General features: G+C 35.2%; 3 protein-coding genes across 4 annotated transcripts; 2 read left to right on the forward strand and 1 right to left on the reverse strand.

The window, feature by feature from the left end:
* The first annotated feature begins 12,519 nt into the window (after window positions 1-12,519).
* On the forward strand, window positions 12,520-13,857 carry LOC132618091 (uncharacterized). The gene has a single exon (XM_060333146.1). It carries the CDS (start codon window positions 12,520-12,522, stop codon window positions 13,855-13,857), a length of 1,338 nt encoding a protein of 445 aa, XP_060189129.1.
* Window positions 13,858-15,891: 2,034 nt separating this feature from the next.
* LOC132607887 (transcription factor MTB3) lies at window positions 15,892-18,610 on the reverse strand. 2 transcript variants are annotated; one of them, XM_060321970.1, is made up of 2 exons: window positions 18,387-18,610; window positions 15,892-17,532 (listed from the first exon to the last, which is right to left on the reverse strand). In XM_060321970.1, the coding sequence occupies exon 2, from the start codon at window positions 17,495-17,497 to the stop codon at window positions 16,103-16,105; it is 1,395 nt and encodes a 464-aa protein (XP_060177953.1). In that variant the 5' UTR covers window positions 17,498-17,532; window positions 18,387-18,610; the 3' UTR covers window positions 15,892-16,102. The 2 variants fall into 2 exon arrangements, with proteins under 2 accessions (XP_060177953.1, XP_060177950.1); XM_060321967.1 differs by having other exon boundaries at window positions 15,892-17,660; window positions 18,387-18,609.
* A 1,869-nt stretch (window positions 18,611-20,479) lies between these two features.
* Window positions 20,480-25,886, forward strand: LOC132607894 (iron-sulfur protein required for NADH dehydrogenase, mitochondrial). The gene is made up of 8 exons (XM_060321975.1): window positions 20,480-20,858; window positions 20,944-21,076; window positions 22,083-22,205; window positions 22,333-22,430; window positions 22,846-22,972; window positions 23,661-23,746; window positions 24,658-24,783; window positions 25,139-25,886. The coding sequence occupies exons 1-8, from the start codon at window positions 20,832-20,834 to the stop codon at window positions 25,307-25,309; spliced, it is 891 nt and encodes a 296-aa protein (XP_060177958.1). The 5' UTR covers window positions 20,480-20,831; the 3' UTR covers window positions 25,310-25,886.
* Window positions 25,887-26,647: the final 761 nt, after the last annotated feature.

A 26,647-nucleotide genomic window follows, 5' to 3' on the forward strand; every position in this document is an offset into this window, starting at 1 on the left:
TTTAGAATATAGTTTGAATATAACTAAAAAAGGAAATACTAAAGTCCAAAGCTTATTTATGAGAATCTAAATTAGAAAATATATATTTTATAAATTCTTTTTCTATTGAAAACAATTAATCTTTTTTTGGTTATCGTAGTTTTCCAATTTTCAAAAGTAAAACTTACTAAAAATAAAATCAAAATGTCAAATTAGACCTAAGAGAAACATCTAAATGCTAAAATGTCGTAAAAACCAGGAAGAGCAAAAAATTGTGTGACCACAATCTAAAACAAAAGATGTGTGTAATATATCAAGATAATCAATGTATTTTGTGATCTTAAACATGTCAGATAAGATGTTGGAATTAAAAAGTTACTGAATATAAAAATGATATTATATTCTTTTTTTGAAAAATAAGACACATAAATTGAAGTAAAAGGACGGTAACACAAACACATAGTCCATCCCTAACAAAAAAAACAATGTTCGACTTGAATGTGTTGAGATATAACTGTAGTGTTCCTTAGTTATATGAGTTATGATCAATCTCTCTTTTGAAGTATAATTGAGCCTGAGAGGTAGAATTTGATTAAACGGATGTACTATATCCTAAAAGAAGATCCAGTGGTAATTGGACATCATACAACAACAATAACAACATACCCAGTGAAATTCCACAAAGTGAGAATTGGACATCATATTTTTTCTTTGAAAGTTAGGAAGCAACTCTACTATTAAGTTTATAGAGGTGTTTACTAAATACACAAACAACGAAAGGCAGTTAGCTGAATATCCTTCGCCAGAAAATCATATTTGTGTGAATAGAGATAAGTATTAACGTAATGTTTTATACATATATATTAAATATGTTAGTGAAATTCCTGAATTTGCCATCAAATGAATTCCGCCGCATAATAATTTTCATTCGTAGTTTTTCGGTTTCATTTTTCTTGTTATTTGAATCACCAAATTGGCGCGTATTCAATGAGTCTCACTTATTTCCCCTCTCACCAAGTATGTGACCCATTCAATTCTCAAATTTTATGTGATCCATTCAATTCTCAAATTTTCTTTGTATAAGCCCATAACAGTCAATAGTCAAAATCATTTAAAAGAAAAAAACAGTTCAAGTCCTAATAACATCTAAAAAGGTTCAAGTCCTATTATAACAAAAGCGTATTAATAACAAACCTATAAGATCCTGTTTGGATTGGCTTATTTTAGGGCTTTTAAGTCAAGAATAGCTTTTAAGCACTTTTGTAGTGTTTAGCTAAAATTAAAAAAAATATTTTTAAGCACTTGTCTTTGAACCAAAACAACAAAACTAAACCAAAAGTCATAAGTTAGAATTACTAACTTATGACTTTTGGCTTATAAGTCAAAAGCCATAAGCCTATTCAAACGGGCTCTAACTCCAACAAAATCAAGAATGAATCCTCAAAATACGTAACACTTTTTAGCTTATGCGTGTGAGAAATTATAAATCTATGGTTAAAAAGGTGAGTGACTTCAAACTTTTTATTAGACAAATTCATTTCCTATGTAACTCTAAACAGTCAACGGTCAGAGCTTCCACCAACAAGAAAACTTGCTACCAGAACAAAGACTTGATTGTTTGTAGAAGACGAAAAAACTGCTTAGTTTCAGATTTCATGTGTATAAATACACATACTTGTTTCACAATGACACATCAATCTTTCTCATCATCCTCATTTCAATATAATTGTGCAACAATAATATTAACTAAGACTTTAGAAAACAGCAGCTCTCTAATAGTATCATGAAACCATTCCTCCTATTTCTTCTTGTTCTTGTTATATCAAGGATTGAAACAAGTGAAGCTACAAGAACTCTTGATGAAACTCACCTTCTATTGCCATCTTTGCAAACCCGTCCTCCAGTTAAGACTCCATCACCCAATCCAGGAACCGGCAACAGTGTGAATATGGCAAGCACGATTACTGAAAGAAACTTTGCCGGTCGTAAAAAAATTGTTTTTGCTCCCCCTCCTCCTCCTACTAATGCATACCCTCATGATGAAACTCACCTTCTATTTCCATCTTTGCGAACCCGTCCTCCAGTTAAGACTCCATCACCCAATCCAGGAACCGGCGCCAGTGTGAATATGGCAAGCACGATTACTGAAAGAAACTTTGCCGGTGATAAAAAAGTTTTTTTAGCTCCTCCTCCTCCTCCTTCTAATAATCCATACCTCCATGATAAAACTCATCTTCTATTACCATCTTTGAAAACTCGTCCTCCAGTTAAGACTCCATCACCCAATCCAGGAACCGGCGCCAGTGTGAATATGGCAAGCACGATTACTGAAAGAAACTTTGTCGGTCATAAAAAAATTGTTTTTGCTCCTCTTCCTCCTCCTACTAATGCATACCCTCATGATGAAACTCATCTTCTATTACCATCTTTGAAAACCCGTCGTCCAGTTAAGCCTCCATCACCTAATAAAGGAACCGACGCCCGTCGTCCAGTTAAGCCTCCATCACCTAATAAAGGAACCGGCGCCAGTGTGAATATGGCAAGCACGATTACTGAAAGAAACTTTGCCGGTCGTAAAAAAGTTGTTTTTGCTCCTCCTCCTCCTCCTCCTACTAATGCATACCCTCATGATGAAACTCATCTTCTATTACCATCTTTGCAAACCCGTCCTCCAGTTAAGACTCCATCACCCAATACAGGAACCGGCGCCAGTGTGAATATGGCAAGCACGATTACTGAAAGAAACTTTGCCGGTCGTAAAAAAATTATTTTTGCTCCTCCCCCTCCTTCAACTAATGCATACCCTCTTGATGAAACTCATCTTCTATTACCATCTTTGAAAACTCGTCCTCCAGTTAAGACTCCAACACCCAATCCAGGAACCAAGGCCAGTGTGAATATGGCAAGCAGGGTTACTGAAAGAAACTTTGTTGGCCGTAAAAAAGTTGTTTTTGCTCCTCCTACTACTATTGCATACCCCTCAAAATAATGTCTTGTGCCCATTGCTCTTACTCAAAAATAAGCTTAGCATTTTTTAAAACAAGAACTCATTTGTATTATTATTCAATTAATTCATGCTTAACAAAGAATAAATCAAGGCTTACATTCTAATTGTGCCGGTGAAGATCTCACACACAATAGGTGTAGATTCAATTCTCACTATCGTTTTATTTTTATTCTTTTTGTACATGTTACCGTACACCTTAATTTGTGTATGGCACAAGCTACAGCATGCTTGGACAGTTTGTTGGTATGGTGGATATATGAAAAAATGTTGATCAACCGTCTCTGTTTTTAGATATTTGGAATTTATTGACATAATAAAGTGCCTTTTCGTTTCTTCAATCAATGCCAGTGCTACATGATCATCAGATTGCCTCCTTTAAAATGTAATTTGAACTTTAGTTTTACGAAAGTAATAGAATTTGGTTTGGCCAATCAGTCAGGCCTCGGTGGCTGTTGCAAGGGCCCATAACTGTCAAGTCCATTGGGCCTCGATCTCTGGATTTAACAAACATGGTCAAGCCCAAAACTAAGATACTCCAATTCATGGAAAATGTTGTTGTATTGGAAAAGATTAGTTGTGGTTGATGTTCTATAGCTCATGCATAACTATAGTTTAAGTGAGAAGGGTTTATGGTTTAGGAAGGGAACAAGCACTTGATGCTTCAGTAAGTTGCTCGGACTCTTCAAAAATGTCACCAGGTAGTGCATTTGAAGAATCTGAGCAACATATTGCTTCATGTTTATTGTAAAGATGCATGTGAAGCCTTACATCAGCAAGATCACAGGAAATACAATGTTTAGTGATTATAGAATGGACTAATTCCAGATTCATTCCATCAATTGGTAAAGCAACAAGAAGATATGATATAAACTCTCAAAACATAAGGCAGACACTCATATACAAATACTTAACGAAAGTACAATAATCTGGCTGGATGCGGATATTTATGAGCCTTCAATTCCTTTGATGATGCAACTCAAGGGAAAGCCGGAACTGAGCGACAGTGATGGTTTAACTACCTTCATTTTTTCATAACCCGGCTTATTTTTGTAACAACATTTGCCCTATCCTCAAGATAGTAGTGTTATTGCTGCTTCAATTGTTGATATTCTTTCTACGCTTGCTTGCTTATCATGTTATTTGGCCAGATAGGAAGATGATTCCAATTGAAAGCTATGGTGTTAAGCGTATATCGATTTTGGATCTCTTGCAGATGAAAGGGAAGCAATTGTGTGGAGAGGGCCTATGGTATGCTTCTGCCTACAAATGATGATTAATATTATTGAATGTAGTACATTTAGGGTTAAATTGAGCTAAAAAATTTAATGTTTTATGAGACATTCTGAGGAGGTCGAGTTGAATTGTCTAAATCCAATTAGACCCAAATGTATACTTGCAGGTAATGAAAGCCCTTGAACAGTTGACGAGGGGAGTTGATTGGGGGGTCCTAGATGTTCTTGTGATAGATATGCTTCATTCAGCTTGTAAGTCAATATCCATAACGTTAAATGACTGATGGTGTAACCACTAACCAGAACGACGACCCTCCACTTTCACGACCATTAAGATTCTAAATGTTGAGTCTGGGAATTGAGGATTTTCGACGCTGCGTGGGCTTTAGATCAGATTGAATGAAATTTAGGCTCGTTTAATTCATTATTATACTGGTTCAGTAAGATTGAGTTTTAACATTTTATACAGCAAATATATGACCAATTCAATTCAATTTTCTCATTTTCATTCCAAAGCCCAGCAGTCAACGGTCAAGCCCTCTCATGAAACTAGCCATTCGCGAAAAAATCAAAGTCCTAATACACGTTATATTATGTTAGTATATATAAATACGTACATTAGAGTATCTTATATATATATGTATAAGTAAAATCATCTTCATAACCAAATTCATCAAAATCTAATTCCTTCATTCCCAACAAAATCAACATGATGAAAACCCAAAGTAACATTGTTTCCTCTCATTCGTATGATAACCATAGTATTACTTCTTATTTTCACAATTTGCAGCCAAACAAGTGAAGCAGGAAGAGTTCTAAAGGAAAAAGAATATCTTTTATTACCATCACTGCAAAAAGCTCCGGTTCGTACTCCTACACCTAATCCTGGTACTGGTGCCCGTACTACTACTGTTATGACTAGTCAAATTACCGAAAGGAACTTTGTTGCTCGTTCTCCTCCTCTTCCTTCTTCTAGTAATAATGAGTATTCACAGCATAAGGTCCAAGTTGCAGTTAATTAGCTAGCTAATTGGCTGCTCAATGAAGATAATTAGCCCTCATTAAACGCCATTAACAACAGGATTACCTTAGATTATATACCTTGGCTGACAGTGTTAGGATCTTCAGTATATTTATTTTATTCTTGTATAGGATCTTGATCATTGCATTTATTTTAATGTACCTATAAAACGAGAGCTTCGATGTACTGATGGTTAGGGTTGCCCTGAATTTCCTTCCTTATTTGTATTCTACCATAATTATGTTTTATTTCAAATAGGTTTTCTTGATGGAAAATGCTTATTTGGTGGAAAAGATTTCTTCCATATTTGAATAATCCTTTCTCGAAGGAAAAGTTTCGGACTTCTATATAAATTGAAGATTCGTCTCTCTCACACAATATACACAATAACATCCACAATGTAGTCACTAAAGAGTAGTCTTGTTTAGGAGCGATAATTCTCTCAATAAGTTTTATGTTTTTAATATTAGTTTTCCCAATATGTAGGTCGCTTGCCAAACCATATTATAATATTATGCCCTTTTAGTATATTTCCTTTGTTTTCTAACTTATCGTCATTCAAGGTTCACAACTGTTAGCTTACGCATGACACCCTGATTATTTCGATCCCAACACTAATGAATACAAATTAAACTGTCTTTTTCTTATTCCTAAAGTGATATATATATATATATATATATATATATATATATATATATATATATATATATATATATATATAGTGAGGGAAAAGTATAAAAGAGGTAATATAATACCTTATTTGTACGTAATATTTACGTCAAATCATATAGTTAGTTATCATATATAGTTAAGTGATAGATTGATCTAAGAGTGTATTAATTAATTAACTTCCGTTAGCGATAACAACTTTAACAACACATACTATGTATGCATTGAGTTGGTGTAAACACAAAGTGTGAATAGATTCTGCAAACCTTGTCATCATTCAACACCTTTTATCTCTTTAGTATCCACTCTCTATGTATGACGATATGCATAGGTAGCTGGTAAATGAGTGATGTTGTGGCATGGATGGGATCCCCACCTCATCCTTAGTTAAAAGTTTCTAATTCAAGCACCGTAAATAAACAAAAATATACTAAGAAAGCAACTTTTTCCTCCTGTATGGATCCCACGCGATACAAGTCGGATTAATCCGAGCCAATGACTCCGGATACTAAATGATTATAAGAAAAAGAAAAAAAAAAGAATAAAGAAGTCAAGTAACTTTTGTTTTCCTAGCTAGTTTTACAAGACAGAATAGTCATCACGTATGGGTTACGCGACCTTACATAGCTACGTCCCAGTGATTGAGGAATTCATTCAACCAGATATCGTCTTCTCTTTCTCTTCATTTTGTTCATGTTGCTCCCAAACGCACACGCAAGTATACGTGGTCGTACAAGTAATATAGACTGTTAAGTCCAGATATCGATCCCACAGGGACTTAGATTATACTGTTGAACTAATTCAAATCTGAATAAAACTATTCAAGAGAGTAAAAACCAAGATTGTTTGTTGTACTAACTAAAACTGAAAAGTAAACAATTTATAATGGGTGATTTTTATGACTGGGACTACGTTGACAAGGACTGTAAGAATTTTCAGATGAGAGAGATATCTAGGGTTATGGCTTTCGACAATCCAGTTGATATTCAGACAATTCCACCTATTTTATTTTCGGGGTTACTAGTTAACGGGTTGATTATGCTTTATGATATTCTCTCGAACTACTCACAAGCCTGTAGATGTTACCTCAATGCCTATATCTCTATGGTCATGAGATGTAACAAGAACGCCTTTATTCCACCGTATTCAACTAAGTAGGGCTAACGGGTATATCTCTATCCTCATTAGCAAAACGATTAAATCGAACAAACTCTATTTATTCTTATTACGTACGTGAATTCCCTTTCTCAAGTTCAATCCACGCACCATAGATAGTGTCTAACTATTGGCCAGATAATCAAACAATTAAAACCAAGAATAAATAAGCAACCCACAATATGGAAAATCAATAGATAGTAATCATCATCAAATCAACTTTCAAGTCTTTCGCCACAACCCTAGAATTAGGAGATTAGCTACTCATGGTTCGATCATAGACAAAAGACGCCATGAATAAACTATGGCTGAAAAAGATAAAAAAAAAAAAATAACCTAGAGAGATAAAAAGGAGAACGGTGGCTTACAAATCCTTCAATAATCCTCCAATACCGTTCTCAGCTATCAAAACGTCTATATATAGGCTAGGGTAAAAATAATAAATAAGGAATCCAAATCCTAGTCTAATCGGGAAAACATCCGCAGAGTCCCGCTTTCCTTCCGCATCGCGGACGGATCGCGCAATGATCTGCAGCTTCTCGCCTTTTGCCCGCGATGCGGATCGATCGCGCAATCTGATGTTTGAGTTTGGTTGTTCTGCTTTCTTAACGCGATGCGGATCGATAGCCTGAAGTTCTGAAGCTTCTCGCGATCCTTCCGCGATGCGGAAGGAAAGCGAGGTTCCTTCAGTGGTTAACTCTTTTTTTTTCTTCTTTGTTCGTCCTTTGCGGTCATCGACTCGTCACCTCATCCAATCGACATATGCTACGAATTCCAATCACTTCAAGCGCATTTTCCATCGTTTGTCGTCATCGTACCTATACACATGAAAATGTAACGATATAAGTTCAAATACGACGGTTACGTCATGAATCAAGCGATAAAAGTCATAAGAAGAAGTTGTAATACGACACAAAACATGATATTTGTGCCAAATATCAGTTCAATTCTATTTTGGCGTGAAATCTTGAAACGTTGGCAGACTTATTGAGAAGAAGATACACGTGGCAGTAATTGCGAGTTCGGACGAACCTGAAAAATTTAAGACTTAGAAGTCATCGCATGCATATGCCGATTAGTACTGGTAATACATTCAAATTGACCATACGTACTTCAAGGGAATAAACCATTTCTATTAGACCCAATACCAAGTGTTATATACAAGACTAGTTAAGGTTTACCATAAAAACTTATTAAAATGGTGACAATATAATAAGTGGCCTCAAAAGGGATTAGCTAGTCCAAATCGGACCACCGTAATGCCATACATACATAAATTATAGCGTAATGTAACAACATATATAAACCACAAAAACATATATAACAACTGAACAGTAGTGAGAGATTGGCTAATTTGTATTTGTATATTGCATTCTATTTTACATTCTTTATTTCAGTATGCATTAATAGAAGGAAACTTCAAACACCGCATGCCTGAAGTGGTTTTGAAATGGGTGAACATGCAAAAAATTTACTAACTCAAGGCATATCTTAAACAGTGGCATCAAAATCGGATATTCGTGCACTTCAAGCTAGCTCATCTTTAGGTTTAGAGGATTATAAAGGTGAGGGGCTTTTATTTTATGATCCATTCTCCATTAGAAAAATTCAATTTCTAGGTTCGTGTGTAAAACATATTTGTTTACCCATTTATGATTGTTGCGACATATCAAACTGTTGCGACATATCAATCTTTCTCATCATTTTATAGTATACGATATGTGCAACAACATTGACATGCATGAAGCTTAAATTAACACCCTCTCTCCTTCTTCTTCTTCTTCTTGTTCTTTCGAGGATTGAAACAAATGAAGCAACAAGAATTACATTTCGTCCTTTAATTCCATCGTCTATGCAACCCCATCCTCCGGTTCAGACTCCAGGACCCAATCCAGGAACCGGCAAACATCGTGCCAATATGGCAAGCAGGATTACTAAAAAGAACTTTGCTTACTGTAAAAAAGTTTCGTTTCCTCCTCCTCTGCCTCCTACTAAACATGAATAATGTCCTTTTTGGTGTGGCCACGGCTACTACGTGTGAATAAGTGTCTAGCTATTATTAACATTTTTGACAACAAGATATTATAACTCCTTTTTTGTAACAGTTATTTATTTAATTAATATACTTAACAGAGAATAATGTGCCCGCACAATATGTTTGAATTTTGGATAATAGTGAACTGGTTGATTAATTGTCATTTTGTTTTATGATAATTGGATATATATTTACAGGATAAAGCGCATTTCTTCTTTCAATGCCAATGCTGCATAACTTTGAGATTTTTTGCAAAGTTCCCTCCGTTTTGTCGTAGTTTGATTAGGCGAAATTTTAAGAAAGTACGGAAAGACTATGAATCTTGTGATTGAGGAGTCACACCCCTTTCAACTCCAAAAAAGAAAATATAACTGGTGGTATTAAATAAAAGGGTTTCAAAATGAAATTAAAGTGACAAAGTTTCAAAAAATGTTTTATTAAATAAAAGAGTCGTCACTTGATAATGAATTTAGTGTACCAAGTCACCAATTGAAATAAAATATCTCTTTTAAAATAATTTTGACTCTGAAAAGATTGATCTACACAAATATGTCGGTTAAAAAGTTATGTTGGACGAGGAAAAGATATTAGGCATGCACCTCTCGAGTCCCATAATTTTAGCACAATCGGCTTTAATTATTGACTCGATTTGACTTTAAAAGATGAGTGCTAACTTAGACAAACTCATACACAACCAAACATGCACACAAATAGACAAACATAGATAAACAAAGATAGAAAAAATTACTGATAAACAAACATAGACTAATCCTATTCTATACACCTTTAATCACCATTAGCTTTGCTTTTTATTTACAAGTTATCGGAGCATGTTCCAAATAAAAATCAACGTAGCTTAAAGAGATAACTTTTCACCTCTGAAAAGGTACATATAGTCAAGCATGCAGTGCCGCTCCTAAAATAATGCCAAGTATTACCTAATTATTCCTGTCTTTCCCCAAACTATGATCCTAAACATGTTCCTAGGCCTCATTTATTGAAACTGGATTCTGAAAAATTATTTATATATATTCAGATTTTACTAGATTTCTTAACACAAATACAGAGTTAATTAGGCCAAAACTATTGGACTCTATATAATTCATAGCTAGAACTCTAGCCGCTGCTGCTCACGTGTGTTTATTTCATTGTGAAATCTGTTCTGTGATTGTGGATTAGTGCTGATGAATTGGTAAGTGTGAATTGTGGGTGCAATTGTGAAGAGTGTGTGTGTATTATATTGTGAGTGATATGTGTGTATGAAAAATGAAAATAAAACGTGAAGGCTGCTAAGTGATTGTATGTGGTGCTTGGTAAAGAAGAAAATTCCCGTGCACTGTGTGGGGCGTGTTTGTCTTGTTATTTTATACATTTCGTTTTCAATTCTTTTGTTTTGTTTTCTTAACTAGTACTGACTAATTTTATATTATGAAAGTCAAATATTTAGACTATTATTTGAATATCACTAAGAAAAAAATACTAAACTCAAATAGCTTATTTATAAAAAAATCTAAATTTGAAAATATATCTTCTATAAATTTTCTTTTTCTTTTGAAAATGTAAACAAAATTTGTATCCTAAAATGTGATTCCTTTTTTCTTTTTCTTTTTTTTCTTTTTTTGGTGTTGTAGTTTAATTTTTCAATTTTCAAAAGTAAAACTTACTAAAAATAAATTCAAAATCAAAATGTCAATTTTTTTGGTAGGTAAATTAGACCTAAGAGAAACATCTAAATGCTAAAATGGTGTGAAAACCAGGAAGAGTGAAGAATTTCGCGTCCTCAATCTAAAACTAAAGATATGTATAATGTATCAAAATGATTAGTGTATCTTGTGGTCTTAAATATATCAAATAGAATGTTGATATTAAAGACTTAAGAGGTAGTACTAAATATGAAAAATGATATTCTTTTTTAAACATATTAAAAAAGAAAGTAAGACACATAAATTGAAATAGAAGGAGAGTAACACAAACTTATAGTCCATCTCCCAAAAAAAAAAAAAACAATGTTTGGCTTGAATGTGTTGAGATATAACTAGTTACTATGATCAAAGTCTTTCTTCAAGTATAATTGAGCCTGAGTGGTAGAACTGAATGGGACGTCCTATTTCCTAAAAGAAGAAATGGGTTGGGTATGAATTAAATGGGTGAATTTTTAAAAGAATTGGGTATTTAAAATTGTGGCTGGGTATTTGGTAGAGCTTGCCACATGTTCTTCCGTCAAAATTAAGGACAACTTTCTGTCAAAGTATAATGAGGGATATATTTGGACCGAAAATATAACTAAGGATATATTTAAACTATATTTGATAGTACAAGAGTATACTTTAACCCTTTTCAGTTTTTATAAAGTTAGGAAGCAACTCTACCGTTGAGTTTATAGAGGTGTTTACTAAATACACAAACTATAAAAGGCGGTTAGTTGAATATCCTTTTGCTGGAAAATCATATTTGTGTAAATAGAATAGCATTAATATATATAATCTTGCATACATATGTATTCAATTATATATATTAGATTCATTAGTGAAATTTCTGATTTTGCCGCCGAATGAATTCCTCCATATAATAATTTTTACTCGTATTTTTTCCGTCTCGTTTTTCTGGATATCTGAATTACCAAATTGGCGCGTATTCAATGAGTCGCTTCACCTATTTGATTACTTCCTCCTCTTACCAAGTATGTGACCCATTCAATTCTCAAATTTTCTTTGTATAAGCCCATAACAGTCCATAGTCAAAATCATTTAAACGAAAAAAACAGTCCAAGTCCTAATAACATCTAAAAAGGTTCAAGTCCTATTATAACAAAAGCATATTGATAACAAACGTATAAGAGCCTGTTTGGATTGGCTTATTTTAGGTCTTTTAAGCCAAAAATAGCTTTTAAGTATTTTTTTATAGTGTTTGACTAAAATAAAAAAAGTGTTTTTAAACACTTGTCTTTAAATTAAAACAACAAAAATAAGCCAAAAGTCATAAGTTAAAATTACTAACTTATGATAAGTAAAAAATCATAAGTCCATCCAACAAAATCAATAATGAATCCTCAAAATACGTAACACTTTTTAGCCTATGCCTATGCGTGTGAGAAATTATAAGTCTATGGTTAAAAAGGTGAGTGACTTCAAACTTTTTATTTATTTTTTATTAGACAAATTCATTTCCTATATAAGTTCCTATGTAACTCTAAACGGTCAATGGTCAGAGCTTCCACCAACAAGAAAACTTGCTCCCAGAACAAAGACTTGATAGTTTGTAGAAGAGAAAAAACTTGTTTAGTTTCAGATTTCATGTGTATAAATACGCATACTTGTTTCACAATGACACATCAATCTTTCTCATCATCCTCATTTTAATACAATTGTGCAACAATAATATTAACTAAAACTTTAGAAATCAGCAGCTCTCTAATAGTATCATGAAACCATTCCTCCTATTTCTTCTTGTTCTTGTTATTTCAAAGATTGAAACAAGTGAAGCTACAAGAACTCTTGATGAAACTCATCTTCTATTGCCATCTTTGCAAACCCGCTCTCCAGTTAAGACTCCATCACCCAATCCAGGAACCGGCGTCAGTGTGAATATGGCAAGCACGATTACTGAAAGAAACTTTGTCGGTCGTAAAAAAGTTGTTTTTGCTCCTCCTCCTCCTCCTAATAATGCATACCCTCATGATAAAACTCATCTTCTATTGCCATCTTTGAAAACTCGTCCTCCAGTTAAGACTCCATCACCCAATCCAGGAACCGGCGCCAGTGTGAATATGGCAAGCACGATTACTGAAAGAAACTTTGTCGGCCGTAAAAAAGTTGTTTTTGCTCCTCCTCCTCCTCCTCCTACTAATGCATACCCTCATGATGAAACTCATTTTCTATTGCCATCTTTGCAAACTCGTCCTTCAGTTAAGACTCCATCACCCAATCCAGGAACCGGTGCCAGTGTGAATATGGCAAACACGATTACTGAAAGAAACTTTGCCGGTCGTAAAAAAGTTTTTTTTGCTCCTCCTCCTCCTTCTAATAATGCATACCCCCATGATAAAACTCATCTTCTATTACCATCTTTGAAAACTCGTCCTCCAGTTAAGACTCCATCACCCAATCCAGGAACCGGCGCTAGTGTGAATATGGCAAGCACGATTACTGAAAGAAACTTTGTCGGTCGTAAAAAAATTATTTTTGCTCCTCCTCCTCCTCCTACTAATGCATACCCTCATGATAAAACTCATCTTCTATTACCATCTTTGAAAACTCGTCCTCCAGTTAAGACACCATCACCCAATCCAGGAACCGGCGCCAGTGTGAATATGGCAAGCACGATTACGGAAAGAAACTTTGTCGGCCGTAAAAAAGTTGTTTTTGCTCCTCCTCCTCCTTCTAATAATTCACACCCTCTTGATAAAACTCATCTTCTATTACCATCTTTGAAAACCCGTCCTCCAGTTAAGACTCCAACACCCAATCCAGGAACTGAGGCCAGCGTGAATATGGCAAGCAGAGTTACTGAAAGGAACTTTGCTGGCCGTAAAGAAGTTGTTTTTCCTCCTCCCCCTCCTTCTACTAATGCATACCCTCTTTATGAAACTCATATTCTATTACCATCTTTGAAAACCCATCGTCCAGTTAAGACTCCAACACCCAATCCAGGAACTGAGGCCAGCGTGAACATGGCAAGCAGGGTTACTGAAAGAAACTTTGCTGGTCGTAAAAAAATTGTTTTTGCTCCTCCTACTACTAATGCATACCCCTCAAAATAATGTCCTGTGTCAATTGCTGCTACTCAAAAATAAGCTTATCATTTTTTAAACCAAGAACTCATTTGTAATATTATTCAATAAATTCATACACCTAACAAAGAATAAATCAAGGCTTACATTATAATTGTGCCGGTGAAGATCTCACACACAATAGGTGTAGATTCCATTCTTACTATCGTTTTATTTTATATTCTTTTTGTACATGTTACCGTACACCATTATTGGTGTATGGCACAAGATACAGCATGCTTGGACAGCTTGTTGGTATGGTGGACAAATAGAAAAATGTTGATCAATTGTCTCTGTTTTTAGATATTTGGAATTTATTGACATGATAAAGCGCCTTTCGTTTCTTCAATCAATGCCAGTGCTGCATAATCATAAAATGCAATTTGAACTCTAGTTTGACTAAAGTCATATAATTTAGTCAAAAAATTGCGCAGATTGCCCTTTTTTGGGGTGGTCTTTAAATATTGTCCCTCATATTTGTGATCTTTAAGTTTTGCCCTTCGCTTGAAAAATAGCCTTATACCTGAGGTTCTGAGTTCGAACCCCCGCTCAGGCATAAATTAAAAAAAAATCGCAAGGCAAGGCTTGGGTCGCGTGTGTGCCGGACCCAGCATACACTTGTTAAGGAATAACTAAAGTTATGCCGGACCCGGCATAAGCCTTATGGGCAAACTTTTAGTTAAGCCTCAACTAAAAGTCTGTCCATAAAGCAGAATTTTTCCTTAAGACATAGTTTAGTTATGCCTTATGGGGCAGACTTTTAGTTAAGGCATAACTAAAAGTATGCCCCGTAAGACATAATTTTTCCTTAAGGCATAGACTTTGTTTTATAAGGCAAACTTTTAGTTATGCCTTAAGGAAAAGTTCCACCTTATGGGCGGACTTTTAGTTAAGGCATAACTAAAAGTATGCCCCTAAGGCATACACGCGACCCAAGCCTTGCATTGTGAATTTTTTTTTAATTTAAGCCTGGCCAGGGGCTCGAACCCAGAACCTCATAATTTATACACGAAGCTCAGAATTGCAATGCATAGGGCAAAAATTAAAGACTAACATTTTGAGGGACAAAAACTAAAGACCATCCCAAAGGAAGGGCAATCCTGCAAATTGATTTAGTTTGGCCAATCAGTCAGGCCTCGGAGACTTTTGCAAGGATCCATAATTGTCAAGTCCATTGGGCCCCTCTGTTTTAAAAAACATGGTCAAGCCCAAAATTAAGATACTCCAATTCATGGAAAATGTTGTTGTAGTGGAAATGATTGGTTGTGGTTGATATTCTACAGCACCAGGTCAATGCACAACTATGGAAAGGGCTTCTTGTTTAGGAAGGGAATAAGCAGTCGATGTTCAGTATCTTGCTCGGACTCTTCAAAAATGTCACCAGGGTGGTGCATTTGAAGAATCCGAGCAACATATTGCTTCATGTTTGTTGTAAAGATGCATGTGAAGCCTTACATCAGCAAGATCACAGGAACTACAATGTATAGTGATTATAGAATGGACTAATTCCAGATTCATTCCATTAATTGGTAAAGGAACAAGAAGATATGATATGAACTCTCAAAATATAATGCAGACACTCATACACAAATCATCAACGAAAGTATGATAATCTGACCATTCTCATGATAACCCAGTTAACAAGAACTAACTTGCATTAACTACAATGTATAGTGATTATAGAATGGACTAATTCCAGCTTCATTCCATCAATTGGTAAAGCAACAAGAAGATAAGATATAAACTCTCAAAACATAATGCAAACTGAAACAAGCTAGACATTGACACTCATACACAAATCGACGAAAGTACAATAATCTGACCATTCTCATGATAAACCAGTTAAAAAGATTTTTTTTTTTTTTTTGATAAGGTAAAAGTATTATTAAAAGAAAGGTATCAATAATTAACTTGCATTAACTACAAACAACATAAATAGCATAATTAACCTTATGTTGAAACACCTAAATCAGTCGGGAAGAGCTGCTGCCAGTTTTTCCTTCAAATTCACAGAGCAGACGTGACTCTCACAAAACTTACATATATGATTATATCTTTTTCAAAAACTTACATATATGATTATAAAGTCTGCAAAGTATAAGGCAAACTCACAAGCTAGACATTGATGATCTGGCCAGTTTGATACTGATCACCAGTTCTTTAATGTGAAACAGCTTGTATTTTACTACAATTAACATACATAGCATGATTAGACCTTATTCTCTAAACGCCTAAATCATTTAGATAGAGCAGCTGTCAGCTTTTCCTTCAAATCCTCAGCAGCAGGACCAGGAGCTCGTATAGAGAATGTGTGGACAAGTTCACCATTTTCTGTTAACGAGACATTGGATTCTTGTGCAACTACTTGATGTTCCTGAAATGTCTTCAAAACTCTAGAAACTGGGTGAGCATTCAAAGGGCAGCCTACTCTTACAACTGCATCATCTTGTCTCTGATGAAAATCAATCTCTGGGAGAACCTGCTGCTTTTGCTTGTCATTTACCATCTCCTTCTCAGCATCTAAAACCCTAATTCTCGCCTGAAGATCTGTGATATAAGCAATTGCATCTCCAAGCAGCGACGCTTTATCCATCTTTGAGATATTCGGAACAACTGCTCTTAAAGCGTAAAATCTCTGGTTAAGCTTCTCACGTCTTTGCCTCTCTGCTTCAACATGATTCAATGCTTCTTCCCTCCCGTTCGCAGGCTTTCTGCCCCTCTTTCTCGGTTTCCGTTCATCTAATTCTTCCTTGTAAAGTTTCCCTTCACCTTCATCACTTCGATACCCGTTTGATGAGTTTCCATAAACTTGAGAACTACCTAGTGCTGCTTGTACTTCGTAAGAATCCGAAGGAAAATCTTCTTCCACCTTTGGAGAAAAATTTATGCTGATGGGACCTGACTTAGTGCCAGCGAGACTGAGTTCCCGACCGAATATCTTTGGAAACGCTTTCGGCTGTGGAGGATTAGATACCACCACAGATGTTTTGACCATCTGAATCAAATTCTGATCTTCCGGAATGGACTTCAAAGAACCAAGCTCCACGACCCCGGATTTCAGCGGAATGAAAACTAGTGTCTCAAATTGAGCCAACTTTGCTAGATAAGATCTTGATTGGAAATGTTCTAAGCAACCTTTTAAATCTGAAACCCATATTGATCTAGCAGAATTAAATGATTGAGAAGGACTAGAAGGCTTATCAAATGGGAAGATATAATACATTGATGTGAGATAAAAAACCTCTACGTCCGAAACAGTATCCAACTTGGCAGCAATATTATCATCTTCCGACCCTCCAAAGCAAGTGTGTACCTTTTGAAGAACCATTTTTTTCTTGTTTCCATCTTCAGTTTGCCCCGTCTTTGCTTCTCTGCAATGTCCATCACCCCATATTAAAGCTGATTTTCCTGATTTCGACTTTGCAACTTGCCAATAGATTGCATAAGTGAAATCAGACCCCTCAACGATCTTGCAAAGCGCCTGTTGTACTCCCAAATCCCCCCTTGATGAAGCAAATTCTGTCAGCATGTGATTTGTAGCTGACCAGGAGAAAAATTCTACCGCTTCGCCGCCTAATATCCCCTCCATGATAGCCTTATCCTCTCCTTTCAAAAAAAGTTTCTCTCCCATTTTGAGCCACTCAAAGATCCCCAATTGAAAAACACCTGAAAATTTATCCTCACTAATTTGATTCCTCAATTCAAATCCAATGCCTACATCAACCCAAATCTTGATGGAATACTATGACAGAGCACTCCCAGAATAATTAAATACCTCTGGCAAAAGCAAACCCCTAAAAAAAAAAAAAATCCATTCTCAAAACGTTCAATTTTTTACCCAAAAAAACACCACAAATTCAAGAATTCGAATCAGTTGGATCAGAGGAAAAAAATCCACAAAGAGAAAACAGATAATTGTTGAACAAAAGGGGCACTTTATTGGCAAAGAGAAAAACAGAAAAGCTGTGAAAAATTGGGACTTTGGTAATCCAGTAGCAAGATTCACCTCTAAAGTCACCACCAATTACAAGAAGTTGAATATCAGTTGAACCCTAAAAAATCAGTTCTAAAAAAGTTCAATTTTTTTAACCCCAAAAAAGCTACAAATTCAAGAATTTGAGTATCAGTTGAACCATATGAGAAAACCCACAAAGAGAAAAGCAGTTAATTCCTACAAAGGGCACTTCTATTATTAGCAATGAGAAAAACCCTTTAAAAATGGGAACTTTGGTTATCCAATAGCAAGATTCACCTCTAAAATATACCCTTCAAAGCTTTACCATTGAGAGCTGATATATATATAAGTTTTGTACCCTTCAGCTCATACAAAAAACCCTAGAAAAAAATCAATTCTCAAAAATTTCAAAGTTTTATCCCAAAAAAACCACAATTCAAGAATTTGAATATCAGTTGAACCATATCCACAAAGATGAGAAAAACAGTTAATTCCTACAAAAGGAGAAATGGGGAATATAAACAAGTTGAAGAAAGCAAATTGGATATTGAAAGTAAAAAGTTACCTGAAGGTGAAATGAAGATGGTGATAGGTGCATGTATTTTGAAGAAAGATTGCTCTCGTTTTTCATGTGTACTTCATCAGACACCTTCTGTTCAAAGTTTAGATCTGAATCACACACTAAAGTATTATAATTACGGTATACAGTGAGTATTTTATTTTTTGGGTGGATTGGATTACGTGCACCTTTTATTGCCAAAAGAAAGTTCTTCTTCTTCTTTTTTATGCGTGTGATTTAAGAAAAATGGTATAATTATATTTTAGGTCATTAATTTTGAAATAGTAGATTCTTGTCCTACTCTTCTTCTTTTTTCTTTTTGTCCGAGAAATACTACTATTATGTTATATTTCACAAAAAAATCGTATAAGGAACAAAAGATCTTAATATCATAATTTTATATTTATGTGAAATTGAAACTCCATCTTAGCAGCGTTGATCTATTGATAGGAAAAAAGGGGTGTGTCCCTTGCATGGATCACTTCACTACTTGCATCACATGCTCTCGAGTCTCGAGATAGAGCTTTTCCTCGCATTTTATTGAATGCAGAACGCTTCGTATATCAAACTGTCTTGTTTATGTGTGCAAATAAATCAATTTAGGACAAAAGGAAAAAAATCCTTAAAATCATTGAAGTCTAAACTAAAATAGCAGTGGAATTGTGATAATATGTTAGATACTATTTATACAAAATTATGCAAGATGATTCGTTACTTGGAGGAGGATGTGGGAAAGAATGGCCGTAGTAGTAAGGTTGCGGGTCCACCTTGGGCCTTCTGAGTGGCACCGTGTGGTATTGGCCAATTAGCCATAGTCCAGTGCACTATAGTTATAGTCGTAGCCATTACCATGACGATGATGGCTAAAGGACCATAATAGAGACTGTCACTGGGATAATGACTTGTGATGGCTATGGTAGGGCAGTACAAAAATCGATTTAACCAATAATCGAATCAACAAAAATACTATTGGTTTTAAAGATTTAGTTAAGGGTTAAATCGAGAACCCAATAAGTATATATTCTTAAATCGATAACCCAATAAGTATAATTAAAATTACATTGTTGTTCCTAGTTATATATTAATGGCTTTAAATTTTAATTTTTAAATACAAACATTGTTTCTAAATTACTTAACGCAGGCACGCTCTTATTCTAATTAATTAATATTCTCTCAATTCTCATACGAACTAGGGCTTCCGATGCCTCTCTGCCTCTCTCCCTGACTTCTTTTGCATTCTATAGTTTGTCTTGCTGCTAGTGTTTTCTTTTTGAAGAAGTTAGCCTGTTTATGAACAAAAGAACTTCTAATCGGCCTTGTTTTGTTTTTTAAATATAGCTACAGTACAATCTTTATATACTCCCTCCGTTTCAATTTATATGAACTCATTTGATTGCGCACGACATTTAAGAAAGAGGGAAGACTTTTGAAACTTGTGGTTCAAAATAAGCCTTGAAAATTTGTGTGGCTGCAAATCATTCATAAAGTGAATTTGTTTCTAAATTAGGAAAGAGGTCATTCATTTTGGCACGGACCAAAAAGGAAATAGGCTCAAACAAATTGAAACAGAGGGAGTAGTTTTTATCTTGTAATTAATTTGTGTAGACTTTATACATAAAAACAGTGCATATATGAATAAGTGAAAATAAGAGAAAGTAAAAAAAATTAGCGAGACATTTTTTTTATTGGTTAAACCAAGGAAAAAAAAAAAAAAACGATAGACCGAAAACGGGAGCAAGAGCAGGATGCTTCAGCTAGTTCCTTCTCAAGTGTAAGTTTGGATCCACAACTTTTATCGTTCCTTCTTTTGCATCTATAGCCAATGAATACACTCCTACCAAAAGAACCTTCATTGGTAAGAAAACGCAATTCAAAATTTAGCCCATAAATTTATCATATGTCCAACCAATCCCAGTCTGAGCGAATTGAGCCGGACATATATTCAATAACAGGCCATTTTTACATAATTGAAGTTGGTCCATTTAAAAATTTGGACAAATTTGAATTGCACATGTGTAGCCTGAATTGACCCGTAAGAGACCTAATTGAATCATTGAAAAGCTTTTTCTTTCGACTTTAGTTTGTTTGATATAGTCACGATTAATAAACGGAAACGCTTTTATTATCTTGATTTAGTACTTAAACAAATTATGAAAAAATAATTTTACCTTGGACAGATTGAATTATGACTAATTAATTAGATCAAATTGAGTTTACTCTTTTCTTTCCCTTCTTATATTCCTCTTTCTTCCAATTTAATTAACTTCCTCCTTTCTTTTTCTTTTTGTTCTTTTTTTTTTCTACTGTACTTTTTAGGCGTAAGTTAGCCACGGGTGGATCAATTCTTGAAGTCAATCCTTTGCTGTCGGACCAAAATCTCGGATTTAATTTAACGTTGTTGCAACTTCTTTGCTAGGTTTCCTTTCTTCACTGTCCCAACAAGTTTCAATCATGAACCGTTTCTTGAAAAATTTCACTGTGAGTGATTTATTAACTTGTAAAATTTTCAAAGGTCTCATTTTTAACCAAGAAATTGATATTTTGGTCTGATTTTCTCTTGCAGCTTGGTGGGGTTAGGGAGTTTTCTATGCAAAATGCAAGAAATGGAAATACCCAAAGCCTAAAAATAGAAGGGATTAAAGATATAATAGCAGTTGCCTCTGGGAAAGGTGGTGTTGGCAAGTCCACTACTGCTGGTACTACTGCTACTACTACTTCTCTTCTCTCTGTTTTGTTTTTAAATTGTGGAATAGGTTAATCTTATGAAATGGACCTGAATAAAGTGGAAAATTGTAGAGGTAACTCTACTAAGAATAGTTTTTTTTTTTGGTTGCTGTTAGTACACTTAGTTTTGTGATGCCAAAAGTTCAGGAGTTGCTGATTGAATTAGAGGAGATGACTAATTCAGCTCAGGAAAGCATAAATTTTTTAAACACTTAGGGTGTGTTTGGTATGAAGGAAAATGTTTTACACGAAAAAATGTTTTCTTGGAAAGTATTTTCCTGAAAAATTAGTGGATTTCTTACTTATTTTCTGGTGTTTAGTAAGTAAGCAGAAAATTTATCGCAGAAATATTTTATATAATTTAGTCAAACACTATGGGGTTGGGGGTGGGGGTGGAGGGTAGGAGTGTGGGGGTGGTGGGAACGGGGGCTATTTGGGGAGGGGGGGGGGGGTGTTGAAGCATGGGAAGCAGATAACTATTGTGGAATGCCACTTATGGAACTTGTTTTTCCTACTTCCGTTAGGGGAGTCATTTTCCCAAAAATGTTTTGGGAGAGAATGGAAGAGGGAAGAAGAAGTAGTGAGCTAAAATTGACTGTGTTCATTCATGTCTTAGCATTAACATGTGAGTGTATTTATACAAATTGGAGCAATTGATAGCTATTAAAGGAAGTTATTGAATGGCTATCTAACCCACGTGCTAACTCTAGCAAATTGAGCTAATTGAAAATGAAAGCTAGTTTTTTTATGTATCATATTGCATTCGAACCGGATGCTTGAGATATTTATAGTGGAAACGTTGATCATTCTTTTCTTTCCTATGGTTTCTGATATTGAATTTAACTATGTGTGATGATTTTGAACATTAAATAAAGCTCCATAAATATGATGTACCAATAGTATATTTTGCGTTGGATACTGATTTTAATTTGCTTCCCTGTAATTGTTTGCTGATCAATGACCATGTTTGGTATGCAGTTAATTTGGCTGTTTCACTTGCCAAAAGGTGTCAACTTAAAGTTGGGTTGTTGGACGCGGATATTTATGGGCCTTCAATCCCTTTGATGATGCGACTCCAGGGAAAGCCTGAACTGAGCAACAGTGATGCTTTAACTACCTTCATTTTTAGCATCAACATGCCCTATCCTCCCAGATAGTAGCGTTATTGTTTATCTCTAGTTGTTGTTATTCTTTCTGGTCTTGCTTGCTTATCATGTAATTTGGGCAGATAGGAAGATGATTCCAATTGAAAGCTATGGAGTTAAGTGTATATCAATTGGGTCTCTTGTAGACGAAAGGGAAGCAATTGTGTGGAGAGGGCCTATGGTATGCTTCTGCCTACAAATGATGACTAATATTATAGAATTTAGCACATTTAGGGTCGTTTGGTTGCTCGTTAGGAAATGAATTATTCATGCATTAAAACTGGCATAATTAATAATATCATGTTTGGTAGCTTTTCAGTTGCTTTGTATAAAATTTAACACATCACATGCGGTGTTTGGTTTATTATTATAAATAAAACACATATCAGTTATGTATCAATTTATGTATTATTTTTGCAGGGTAAAAGATGGAATAACTAATACATGATTAACTAAATCCTGCATAACTCTAACCAGAAACCAAACGACCCCTTAGGATTATAAATTGAGTGAAAGATTTGAATGCTTGATAAGACACTTTGAGGTGGTAGAATTTAATTGTCTAAATCCAATTACACTCGAATGTACACTTGCAGGTAATGAAAGCCCTTGAACAGTTGACGAGGGGAGTTGACTGGGGGATCCTAGATGTTCTTGTGATAGATATGCCTCCTGGTACCGGTGATGCTCATATATCTATTTCCCAAAGGCTACAATTATCAGGTATCTCGAGGATTTTTGGATGTACTTCTAAAAGAATTCGATATTGGAAATATACCATGAGGATGAACCTATTGCATCATGTTTAATTTGATGTCAGAAAGCACTAGAAAAAAAAAAATTGTGCACCCATGAAGGGAAAATTGAATATATACAGGTGTAATCAGAACGACGACCTCCGCTTTCACAGCCATTAAGTTTCTAAATGTTGAGTCTGGCAATTGAGGATTTTCGATGCTGGGTGGGCTTTAGATTGGATTGAGTGAATTTAGGCTCATATAACGCATTATCATACTGGTTCATTAAGATTGAGTTTTAACATTTTATACAACAAAGATCAGCTGTGATTTACTTCTTATCTAGTTTAAGGAAATTCCAGCTGCAAATATTATCATCCTTTCAGTATCTTTTTTCTTATTCTGTTTGAAAGTTCACGTTTTCTTAGCATCAATTTTCGTCCAATTTGAGAAGATTACGGTAAACACAAGGCTTTATTTAACATATGTAGTTGTCTGTTGTTATATACCTGTGCTCTTCTAATAAACATTTGCTTAACATCTTAATTCATTATACAACATTGTGCTATCAAATTACTTCTGTTCTCACGCATTCAGGATTAATTATATGGTGAGCTTTCTTTCTTGCTAATTTTTTGCGCATTATTATTCAAATCACTTGACTATGCTGGCAGGAGGGTTGATTGTTTCGACTCCTCAAGATGTTGCTTTACTGGATGCTCGCAAAGGGGTTAAAATGTTCTCCAAAGTTAATGTTCCGGTATGATCCTTACTGAGCTTGCTGCTTAAGAGCTTATGTCTCTCTAGAAGTGCTGCTTCATTTTTTAAAGGTTTTTGACATTCTATACTTAACCCCCACCCCCACCCCCACCCCAAAGAAAAGAAGAACGCAAGAGTGGGATCAAATGAGGGGGCGGTGAGACATGATCTGTGACTCTTTTCGGTTAGTTGTGAAGTATATAAATATGAACCCCCGGATAAATTTTGAAAGAGTATGTGGCTCATTATCCTAAGAATTACAACCATTTCAAGGTGGAAATTATTGTCTTAAATAATTTCTGTAAAATCAACAGTGTTATATATGATGTTTAGGTTTGACTGGAATATATATTTCTAGTGCTTTACGCTCCTCTTCATCTTGCTGATGTGGAATCTAATAGAGAACAAAGAAATGTTACATTGATCTAGTTGATGATGACTCCTGTAAATCAGATGAATGTTCAATGTTATCAGAAGCCAAAATCTTCATTTTTGAAACTCCACCTTATCCATGGGCAAAGGAAAGAGTTGAGTGAATTTGATTGTATGGAAAGACTGATATCATGAACCTAAACAAAGGCTCCCTTTCCCCAGAAGCTTTGAAAAAAACAAGAGGGATAACATAAGGACTAATAAAAACGGAGCAGAGTCATAACAATGTTGACACTGTTATTCTTTGAACTGGAACAATGTTGATACTGTGACTTTGAGAAAAATTTCAGACTAACATTAGTAGTTGAAGCTGGATTCAGAAAATTAAATGCCGTTTCATTAATTTTTGTTATCGCTACCAACCTGACGGACGAATAGAAAGGTATTAGAATAGGTGTACATTGAGATATCGTAAAGATGCATGTTGTAGCTTATTGCTTCTATGATATAGTTATAATTAAACAGTTTTACTTACCACAGATATTGGGAATTTTGGAGAATATGAGCTACTTTAAATGCCCAAAATGCAATGAATCATCCTATATCTTTGGTCAAGGAGGAGCTCGTAAAACAGCTGAGGAGATGGGTCTGAAGTTTCTTGGTGAGGTATGTCACTAATTCTCCTTCATTACAAACACTCACGGGCCATTACTATTAGGTGCTGCTGCCCCTCCCCCCACCGACCCCCCAAAAAAATCTTTTCATACGTCTCTATTTGAATTATGCCTACAGAAGCATGCTGTATACACTTCTAGAAATTTTTCAATGAAAGGGTCCTTAGAAATGATCCTATCATATTTTCCCTCCTGCTTCTATGTTTCCCTCCTTTATGGCCATTTCTTTTCTGTTGTCAAAATCTCTATGCATTTTATTGAGATACGATTAAATTATCGATACATTATCTGGAACTTCAATTTTCTCCATAAATGCTGTTTTAATTGATGTGCTTTTCCCTTGGTAGATACCACTTGAGGTGGAGATCAGAAGTGGTTCTGATGAAGGTGTTCCCATTGTTATGTCCAAGCCTGATTCTGTAATCTCTGAAGTATACTGCGATGTGGCTGAAAGAGTTGTCATGAGGCTTGAAGAGGTTGATGAGGAGCAAAATTTCAGGCCAGATATATCTCTTTAAATGTGTCGGTCAAGATTTCCCCCAGCTTGAGTGTAATAGTAACCATTAGAATCCGCCCCTTTCTAACAAAATCAGAGGAAAATCTAGTTGGCTCTGGATATAGAGCATGAGTGAAAGCACATTTAAGCTAACAAGAGTTCAAGGAAATCCATTATTGAGAGAAGTGGTAATCTCATTGTGCTTGCTGGGAGGGAGCAATCTTGTGAATTATCTTTCTGGCCTAATAGCGAGTGATCGCTCAAGAATTAACACAAACTGAAAGTTGCAGGAATGACTATGTATCCCTTTTTAGAATTGAAATCATCATCTTCAATTTGAAAAGATGATATACATATGATGAACATAGCTGTGGATTGACTTTATTAACCATTGTCATCTTTCTAGGAAGAAAAAGAAAAGAGAAGGTCGTAGATTTTTCCTGTATTGAACTTTTTATCTTTTAATTTTTCCATATTGGATGCTGCTTGTATTTATTAGTTGGATTAGATGGTCCAATTCTGTGTTGGTTTTAGTTTGGCGAACTTGATTCCATCTTTTCGGTCGAGCTATAAGATTAAATCTTATGTTTTTCTTTTTCTTTTTGGTGTTGGATCAAGATTCTCTTTTTTTGTTCACTTCGATCCAATGGGATCATTATTTTTTGTCACATCTCAAAAGTCAAAACTGTGTTACTTTTTCGAGGGAAGAAAAAAAATTAAAAGATTTTCCCATATATATTTTAACTTTTTATGTCTTCCAATGGTGCTCCTAATTGTTAGTGTCCCGCAAGTGTGGCTCAGTTGGTTTGAGCATGGGACTTCCCAATGGGAGGTTTCAGGTGCGACAATTGGCGTTTGCCTTCTGAGACAAGCTCATCGCACGGTGCTTGCCTAGTGCGGTTTAACTCTCTTGTGTGATTTGCGAACTATTACATAGGAGCGAGATTTATTCTGTGTGCACTCAAAAGATAGTAGCTGCGGGTTCCTTCGTCAACCAAAAAAATTGTTAGTGTAATTAGTTGGTGCGGTAGGTTGTTTTGAACTGGTCTAGGATGCAGTGTATAATGCAGGTTTAGTAAAGAAACGAGTAAAGACGTTAACCTTTTACGTCATTCCAGAAATGAGTGATTTTTTCCTTCAATGAGTGATCATTTACCATAATTGTTCTTGACAAAACCGAGGTAGAACGAGCACACAAAGCAAAAACTAAAAAGCAATGAAGAATCAAGATTAAACTTCAATGTTAATCGATTCTCTAACTAGGAAGCGCAACGGAAGCATCAAGCCTGTGAAAACTAACTTGCAAACCTCAAAGCAATTGCCAAGAAAGGTAAACTTAATAAGGATGGCAGTGTCAAGA

The sequence above is a fragment of the Lycium barbarum genome, chromosome 1 (genome assembly GCF_019175385.1).
Source record: "Lycium barbarum isolate Lr01 chromosome 1, ASM1917538v2, whole genome shotgun sequence".
Lineage (NCBI taxonomy): Eukaryota > Viridiplantae > Streptophyta > Magnoliopsida > Solanales > Solanaceae > Lycium > Lycium barbarum.